Genomic DNA, 9637 nt, shown 5'->3' on the forward strand with positions numbered 1-9637 from the left:
ACTCCTTTCCCTTTGCCTCTACATCAACCCAGAAAAATTAAAAAAAAAAAAAAAAAAAAAAAAAAAAGAAAGAAAAAAAATCAATGGAACTGCTTTCAGTACTGAAAAGTAACTTCCCTGGAGGACAGAGATCGACGGAATTGTTAAATTTCTAAACTTCTTATTAACAAAAGAAGCTGATTCACATTTCACTAGAAACATTTTCTTTCTGATAGCTTTGCTACAGCCATAGAAGCACCCTTTTGCAAGAAAACACACTTCCATGTCTCTGCAAAACTCACATCCTTAAGTCTCGCAAATAAGGAAGCCCCCGATATCTACTCGTGCTTTCAGATTAGAGAATGAAAAAGAGGACACCAGGAAACCACTTCCTTAAGGTAATAGAGCGCTGCCTTCATCAAATACAAGTAGTCAGATTCTGCAGAGACAGCAGTAAACCAGCAGGAGGTCAATGAGCAGCCATGTTGATGCTTTGCACTCGTTAGTCTAAATACCTGTGCCCATGCCCAAAACTCAAACAAAGCACGTTCTCCGTACAGCACTCTCCACACAGCTTCCAGCAATTCCAATGATCTGTGTCAGTCTTAGAGGTATTGTCTCTTCTTCCCATCCTTTTTTCAATCACACCATCTGGTTTGTTGTGTTATACTACAATGGAAATGGTATTTCAAAAGGCTGAGGAGAAACCTCACCTGCAGAGGCACCAGAGGACAAACCCAAGTCCACAGTAGGGGTCCAAGCAGATAGCGACTTCTCTGGAGGGATAAAGCTCACACTGCAGCTTAATAGAACGACAAAAGGCACTAGTGGCTGCATGAGACATCTGAAAGACAACAGCAAAGTAATTAAAATGATCAACTATGTCATTCGGAAGGCTCATTCCCCAACTGTGCCAAGTGCTTAAATCAGTTACAGGATAAAGAAAACAAATAAATATTGACTTTGTGCTCAGTGTAAACACATGTGTAATTTATATCTAAGAAAACATAATTTTCCTTCAAGAGGGTATCCAAATAACCGTGAAAAGGGAGGGGAAGACAGAATGAATGATAAGTTTGAAGTGATTTAGGGAGAAAGCTGTGAGTGGTTTAAAGATGTGCTCCAAGCTGTATGTGAAGCTAATGATAACAAGCTAAGCTTTCTGGAAGAACAAAGGAACAAATGACTACAGGATCTGAATGAAGGATTTTGTTGACCATCAGTAACATATGTCTAAGTTCATATTTCTTAATGCAATAAATAAAAAATGCCAATGCACTTTTTAAACTGAAGAGGATTTTCTATGCAAAATGGTACTAAGGACCTAATAATTCAGTGATAAAGATCCCCAATAAACTCAGTATCGGTTCATGTCTTCATTATCCAGATCCTAACTGAGAAACAGGCTCTAAAAATCTTCGCATGAAAGCTCTGAGAGATAAAACAAGCAGAAAGTAGAAACAAAAAACGTGATCAAAAGGAAATTCTTCTGATTTTTTTTTTCTAGTGTTAGGATGTTTCCCACACTCACCCATCCTGGCTTAGAAGTTCTAACTACAGAGGGAACAGAATTACATCTTTTAATCAAAAATACATCCTGTCTGTTAATAACAAGAAAGATACCTGTGTTAGAACTATAGCCTGGATAGGATTTAACTCATTAACCTTTGATCTCTGCCACATACTGAGCTAGTTGCCTTATATATTGTTAGAGTCAATGGAGGGGAAAAAGCACTTGGAAGGTAAAATTTATTTGTTCTTAAGGTAAGCAGGAGAATAAACCTCCAGGAGTGACTTTTTCTCCATTGCCAGCGAGAGCCATAACCGAGGCTGGACATGTTCCAAGGAAGGACCAGCTCAAAACAGGTATTCACAGAGTCACCACCTGCAGTTTGCAGAGATTAATTCTGCTCCAGCTGAATCAAGACCACTTTTTCACACAGGATGAAACTGAACTCTGTAGAGCCAGAACTGGTGTTACTCTGTGAATTCTTACATCATACTGCATGCAAGCTATGGAAATAATTGAGAGTAAACGCAAGTGCAATCTACCCCTTCCAAAGTGATTACAAAACATTAATTGACTTTTCAGAAGCCACATAAACTGTTTAGCCATTTTTTTTTAATTTAGCACCACCCCACTATGAAGCCTTGTGGCCTCTTATGATCCTGTTATAATTAATTAATCACTAGTGATGATCTAGCAGATGGTAACTGTTTACATAAACCTGCTGAGTCAGTGATCTGGAGGCTGTGACCCAGATATCAGAAGCTAATAAAAAATTCCTTGACAGATTTATCTGGTTGTCCCTTAGCCACGATAAAAAAAGGCTGGTAGACTTGCCCTGCCTTTGACTATCTTTGAAGCTGTCCAAATACTGACTTTTGCATAGTCATTTCTGTAAGTTTGATAAGGTGGAATTCAGACCTGATTGCATATGGATCACTGCATCTGAAACAATTATTTAAGACTCCCTTTAGAAGAAATGAAGACTTATGTGACATTTACTCTGATGTTTCAGATTAGTCAGAGAAACTACATCCTGAAAGTCCCTGATTCTCTCTGTCGATTACTGAGGAACCCAATGACTAGTCCACATCTGCAGGCATTGTAGCGGTTTAAAGCTAGATGAAATGAATCTTCCAGGAGTGTCCAGTAAGTGACCATCAGCCAATTCAGCCATTTAACCTTGGGCTGGTCACTTCATTGCTCTGTGCTTCAAACTCTCCATCTGAAAACTAGGAAAATGATGTTTTCTTTGTTTATGAAGTATGCTGACAGCTGCTGAAAATAGATGGATGATGCCAAAGAGTATGAGGAATTCAATACAGGCTTTAAATGTGGTATGTCAGCAAAGACTGCTGAAGTAATCATAATCCTTGGATATACAGGAGATAGAAGTAAGGAAGTAACAGGTAAGAAGAAGAGACTGATTTTATCTCTGCCTGTGTGTTGGTGAAACCAACACTGGAATAATACATAAGTTAGCAGCTAGGTAAAACAGCTTTGATGAATTGTGGCTAGAAGGTTGGAGAAGATGCCTGAGCTTATAAAACAAATCCATCAGTGAATTTTTTACTGCTTACTCTAGTATTGTACCAACTGTACCATCACTGCTTCCCTTAATTGCATGAAGAAGAGAGTATTGGAAACGAATAGCCAGCAGTTGAGTTGCAATAAGGAGGAAACAGTGAATGGGCACTGGAACAAGAAGAAAAAGGGATGACTGAGTCTCATTTCCTTCATAAAACAGAAATAATAGATGTGTCAGTTGAAGAATGCTTCAGGCAGACAAGCTAGTGGGCTACCCGCAGGGGTACTGGAATGAAAGTCTGAGGAGGAGGAGGAGAAGCAGAGGGGCTAAATGCGCCACACACAGTACTGTAGTGAGTACAAGAGAACTAATTTAATGTTAATGGAATGAGATAATGACTGCAAGGGAGAAAGCAATTCAATTTCTATTACCAAAAATCAAGAGGAGTTACAACTCAGGAGCATGTACCACCTGCCAGCCAGGGGTGACAGCAGGAATGCCAGCTTTAACAAGAGGTCCCTACCTTTACCCCTGCTAGCATGCCAGTTGTGGAGACGCTGAAGTCAAGGTAAGCAAGCGTTTCAGGGTTAGAAGGTTTGTAGATCTGTGCAGGCCGCTTCTTTGGCAAATCGTCTAGTGAAAATAGAGAAAGAAAATGTGTGTATCTTACTCCCACGACAGATAGACCTCTGAGTGCTTGACAAATACAACGATAAAAGAAGACAGGGAGGTCCCCTAGCCTTAGTACTCACCTGTATCTAGTACTGGAGGCCATGTTCTGACATCCACTGCTGCTGCCGCCTCTCGCGACCGTAACAATTTACATATTAATTGTGTAGTCATTAAGCAGGCAGAGCGGCTCACCTAGGAATTTAAGAAATAAATAATAATGCAATGGGATACTGATTAATTCTCCTGTGAAAATGAGCAAGACTGTGATTTATTCTCTGCCAGAACAGGACACAGGTATATTAGTCTTACATTTTCCAATCAGGAGGTGGAAAGATGTACAAAAAATACAGCTCACAAAGTAGATAGTCATGTGAATTTTATAAATTACATGAAAAATGCACTTTGAGAAGAGCATTGTAAGAAAACTAAAGGAACTTTAATAGCGATCATGTGACTTTTCCAAGACATTCTATCACTTATCAACCCGGAATGCCAGAAGATAGTGACCAAAACATTTTCTATGTGATGGTAAAATATCTTAGTTTATAAAAAGTATTTTCACATAAACCAAAACTTAGCTTGTCATTTATATGAATAATTCTACTAACTTAACTCAAGTTTATGTTAGCCATATATTTCCAATTCCCGTGTTAGTGATAAACCACTAGGAACTCTTCTGATATCGGCGAAAACAGCTCTAGACCAAAAATCGTGCAAGTGGCACTAAGAAATGAAATGGTGAGGTTACTGCAAATACCACCCGCACTGAATTTTAGATGATGTGCTGAAGCTATTCTCCTTTTAGATTTGCTATTTTTAAAAATTCTTAAGTAGCAACTACAAGAATACTTCTTAGGGATTATAAAAATTAAATATATTTAAGGAAATCTTCAGACAAACATAAATATGAACACTGTTAATCACTGAAGATAATATAGAGTTAAAAATGTGAAGGCAGCATCATTGTTCTTTTCCCTAAATCAGTGCAAATATTGTTAGAAGCATTTTTTTCTTTAAGCAATCTGAAGCATTTAATTACACACTTAATTCCCAATGTTTAACCTAAGGAAATCAGTAACTGTATGTACACGAAATTTTACCTCTGAGCAAAAAAGATCAACTTCTGCTGATAGTAATCTCCTGGAGGTCAGCTTTATAGGTCAACTTTATGGAGCACATGAAGAAATGAGGAGCATACAAACACTGACCTAAGCTCTACTTGCTTTCTCTAACCCCATGATTTCCCTGTATGGACAATCTAAATATTTCAAGCTAAAAGTGAAGACAAATGAAGCCACTGCAGCATCCCTCAATGCAATCATGTCACTGCCACGACAAGGCATAGCTAATCTTACCCTATGAAAATCTTGATTTGGGACATAGTGAAGCCATAAAACAAAAGAAATTTCAAGAGCTGGTAGTTACTATCCCTTTCAGGAATTATATTATCTGGACAATTAGGAGGTCCATTGAAATATGGAATATCCCTGCCTGGAGAATAGCAAGTCAGAGGTAAACACATAGGGATGGTGGGAAGGAGAAAGAAGACACTGTAGCAACAGATTAGCAACTGCTCAAGATGGGGCTCAATAATGTTCAGTAACATTTTACTACTACCAGTTCATCACCAAAACACCATTATGTAGGACAAATTATGCTCAGAAAGAAGTCATTCTTACTGACTTCAAAAGGTGCCATGTAGCACGTCATAGCATGTCAGAACAGACTTTGACCCAATCAGAGCAGGAAATTTCTATGATTGCATTGGCAATGAAGGAACAGCTTCAATATTTTGATTTCTACAAGGTCATCCCTCTCCAAAATGAAATAAAATGTTGTGTAAAACAGAGTTGAGAGGCTTTTAAGTCAAACTGGCATTAATATGACTAATACTTTTCAATGTTTTATTTAAAGTTAGTCTATTGAAGGGACAATGATTACAAGTCATCTTAGAACTGTCCTAGCTTTTCATCATGAAACCAAACAGATCTAGTTTGGCTATTAAACATCAAAGGAAAAACAAAATAACATTTTACATCACTTCTATAATTTTAACAACTGATATGTAAAAACTGTGTGTGCCAAAATATTAAATAATGAGAACCCTGAAGACAATAGGACAATTTCTCATACCTCTACTAATACTTTGTGGAATCTGATGCCATAAGGAAAGCCACAAATTGTAACTATAGCTCTTACTTACTATTCAAAAATATCAACATTAATTAGAAATTTTAAATCACATTTGTTTCAACTTGTTTTTCAGAGACTCAGAATTCCATTCAATAGATTAGAAACTGCCAGATGTAAAAGGCTATCTCTTTGCAACCATTTTATTTCCCTCAGTGAGCACAATGCAGTTATTTATGTGCAACAAAGACTAAACATTAGATAAAGACAAAATACCAAAAGAAAGCACTGAATGAAAAAATCTGAGTAACACTTCTGTGGATGAAACAAAATACTGACCGACATCTCCACAACAGAACTTCAGAATTTTTTTGAACTGCAAAACAATTGGATGTACAGAGCTGAGCACAAATCACCAGCAGGTCAAGCTAAGCTTTCCATTTGGATTTTTCTCAATAGTGTAGCATTGCCCAGTGAGGAATCCTACTATTCTTGGCATATAGCTAAACACAAGAAAGCACTTCAAATATATTTCTTGAAAGGAGTAGTATAACTGCAGCAAAATGTGACAGCAGAAGTCAGAAGGCTGTGTGCTGTCAAGCAGCTTTTGCTCTGCAACACATGGAAATCTTGAAACTTTGGAAGGAATACAACTCTTCATCCCACACCACCACTCATTTAAGTTATCATTCCTGAAGACCACACAAATCCAACACCCATTTAACACCCTTTCAGGTGTCTGCTCACCTCCACAATCATCTTCACTGTAGGTAACGTGGTAGCTATGTTCTGGGGGTGTGGAGGTCGAACTGTTATTGGCACACAGCCTGCATACAGGCATCCGTAAAATGCAGCAATCAGGTCTATTCCTGCATGAAGAACAAAACAAAAAAACCTCCCTTGAAAATCAAATCATTTAATCACAGACACCTATGTCAGCATAAATATTACTTGGAACTCAACTCAGAAGGTTAAATGAGCAACTAAGCCCTTTAACAGACTTCTTTTTCAGACCCTTGTCAGTATTTGTTCAGCTTCACTGATTCCTTTCAATTGTACTGTTCCTCTGAGTACGAAAAACCAAAGGCGACACACAAAGCAGCAGCCAGATCATCATTTAGGTGAACTCCACTTTTATGATAAGGAAGTAACCTGTTAAAAAGACTGGTCTCTACAGATTAATTATCTTCCTTAATTTACATTTATAGACAAATGAGAGTCTACAAGAACAGATACCCCAGCAAAATTATGAGGTAGAATGATGCTTGCTCCTCTTAGTTGCAGAAGGCACATCCAGAGGTTTCATTAAATGCTTTCTCATGTCATTTTTAACACCATATGCAGCTTCAACTTATCTACCTGAAATTTTACAAATTTTAAAATCCTGCTTCTAATATAAAATTAGGTGATAATCTATATAAATACTGACTGCAAGTGACGGACTGTGGACAGCACACTTCAGATTATCTAAAGAGGCTGAACCAGCAACAGCACAAAGATGCTGTGAATACTGTTGTTTCACAGCTCCCTGGTACTGTACACAGGCTGTGAGAGGATGACAATAGGGACTGTTTTTAGTCTTTCAGTGGAAAAGGACCTGGAGTACTGGTAGGTTATTCTTCCCTCAGTAAAATGCTTTATTCATGGGAAAGTGAAATACAGAAAATAAAAACTTAAGTTTGAAATACTAGTGGAAAAGGTTTTCCCATATTGGCTGTTGACAAATAACTCCTATAAACCACAAAGATTTAATTAGACCTTACATACCAAATATCACAATACTGACCTTAAATCAGACTGTTTATTTCACCAACACACATGAAATGCTAAAGATAAAAGAGCAGCACTAGATCAGGAGTAATTCCAAGCAAATGTCAAACACGGTGCCAGTTAACAAAAGCTTAAAAGCCCTTATGTCAAAGGATATCCCAGCCACGGGGAGCTGCCTAGGGTAAAAAAATCTATATAGAAAAGAGTGATTATATTTTGGTATTTCTTAATCATCTGCTCTTTATTTATCATATTTCTACTCTAAAAAACGTGGATTACTTCCTAGGTATTGCTATTTTACCCTCATGAAACACAGTACTTCCAAGAAGGAATTCAACAGGTGAGTCTAAGAACACTCAGCAAATGAAATACTGTAGGAGAATTCTGTGCTCATAAAACAGTATATTTCTAGCACAGTAAAAGATAAGCAGTAATTAAATTTGACTGTTTATAAAATACAGGTTTTAAAAACACAGGTTAATCTTAATTTGAACCCAAAGAAATACTATCTATGCATATATGCAAAGATAAATTCTTTTAAATATGTTCAACTAAGTTCAAAGAAATGTACATGAGGCAAATATTTTGCATGTTGCCAATTAACATGGTTTGCAGGTTGGCAACACCATGTTCTAGAAGATTTTGATAAACTTTTGCAACTACCAAAGTACCAAACATGGCAGTTCTTTACCTGGTGGGTAAACCAAAGCCACGTGGTCTCCATCTTGCAAATGTCCCCTTTCCATCAACATGACAGCTATCTTCTCAGCTCGTTTATGTAGCTGGACACATGTGAGCGAGTTGGCTATTGTTCCCTGCACAGGAAGAAAGATAAATGTCACAGGAGATAATGCAATGTGCTGAAATGCTATTTTCCTCTACACCTTACAAGTTACTGCATGAGGTGCAGCCGCAATATGTCACGCAATCAACTTAAATATGAAACGTTCACCCTTATGCCACACTGTAGTTGGAAGGAAAGATGATGTTTGTAAAGCAGAGGAATGTTCTCTCTATTCCCTTCTTGGTACCTTCTGCCCTCAATGGTGTTTTCCCTCTAACCAAGGGGGTACAGTAGTGTGCTAACATCCTGCCCATGCAACCTGCACTCCTTCCCTTGCTACACAGGCAGCTAGAGCCAGGAAAGTGCCTTTACAATCTCTGCTGCAATCTGGAGAATCTGTGGAGAGCAATCCTGAAAACTGAACTCTGCTGTCTGCACGCTGGAGCGAAGCCAAATGGCACAGCAGAAATACTTTAAAAGACAAGAGACAAAAGACATAGGAGAAAACAATACTTAGTGACAGGGAAAAACAATTAGTCTGGAACAAAAGCTAAGCACATGCATATAAATGAAATAGAGAAGAAAGGCATTTGTTGAATTTCGCTAACTCAGGTCAGCATCAAAAAATGGGGAAGAGACAATGCGCTAGAGAGTTTGGCTTTTTGAAACATTTCAAATAGCACTAACCCAAAATCATCAAACACACACAGTGTTTTAAATTGGATGAGCGTTAGGGTTCTTGCATTCCTTAAGTATGTATGTGTGTGTGTATATATGCACACACACAAATACACACTTAGAAACACACCTGCATCACAAAGTTGACTACCACAGCTGACACCTCAGAAGAGAAATCTGAAAATGACCATGCAGGACAGACTGACTGGAGAGGTGCAGTCAGAACTGGGGTGGCCAGGTGTGGGCTGAGATAAAGGGACAGGGCAGTATGGAATGGGCTGCACCTCTGCTTGTGTACTTGTTGTGTGGAAAAAGAGGACTTCGGTCTCCAGTACTGCTATGATATACCTGGCACCATCACAAGCACTAACTTCACTTAAAAATAGAGAGTCTGAAAAAACTGGGGGGGGGGGGGAGGGGGGGGAAAAAAAAAAAAAAAAAAAAAAAAAAAAGCTTTTCATGTTCTGCTACCAATTCTGTTTTTCTCGCAGGCTGGATCCTCCTCCCAGCCCACCCACGGCAGGCAGCTCGACCCCGCCGTGTGCTGTTTTCAGGCAAACAGCTGGGCAACGGGTGCAGCCGCGCAGGG

At 38.5% G+C, this 9637-nt stretch overlaps 1 protein-coding gene across 4 annotated transcripts in view; it reads right to left on the minus strand.

Annotated features, from left to right (window-relative positions):
- Window positions 1-9637, minus strand: part of DIP2C (disco interacting protein 2 homolog C) — a 190638-nt gene that overhangs the window by 46494 nt on the left and 134507 nt on the right. For all 4 annotated transcript variants that reach the window (XM_014945016.1, XM_014945015.1, XM_014945018.1 and 1 more), the window contains 5 exons: window positions 8278-8401; window positions 6564-6685; window positions 3767-3878; window positions 3538-3647; window positions 693-823 (listed from right to left, as the gene is read on the minus strand). In XM_014945016.1, coding sequence (XP_014800502.1) covers window positions 693-823; window positions 3538-3647; window positions 3767-3878; window positions 6564-6685; window positions 8278-8401 — 599 coding nt within the window. The remainder of the gene's footprint in view (window positions 1-692; window positions 824-3537; window positions 3648-3766; window positions 3879-6563; window positions 6686-8277; window positions 8402-9637) is intronic.

This window comes from Calidris pugnax, unplaced genomic scaffold (genome assembly GCF_001431845.1).
Source record: "Calidris pugnax isolate Ruff unplaced genomic scaffold, ASM143184v1 scaffold54, whole genome shotgun sequence".
Taxonomy (NCBI): domain Eukaryota; kingdom Metazoa; phylum Chordata; class Aves; order Charadriiformes; family Scolopacidae; genus Calidris; species Calidris pugnax.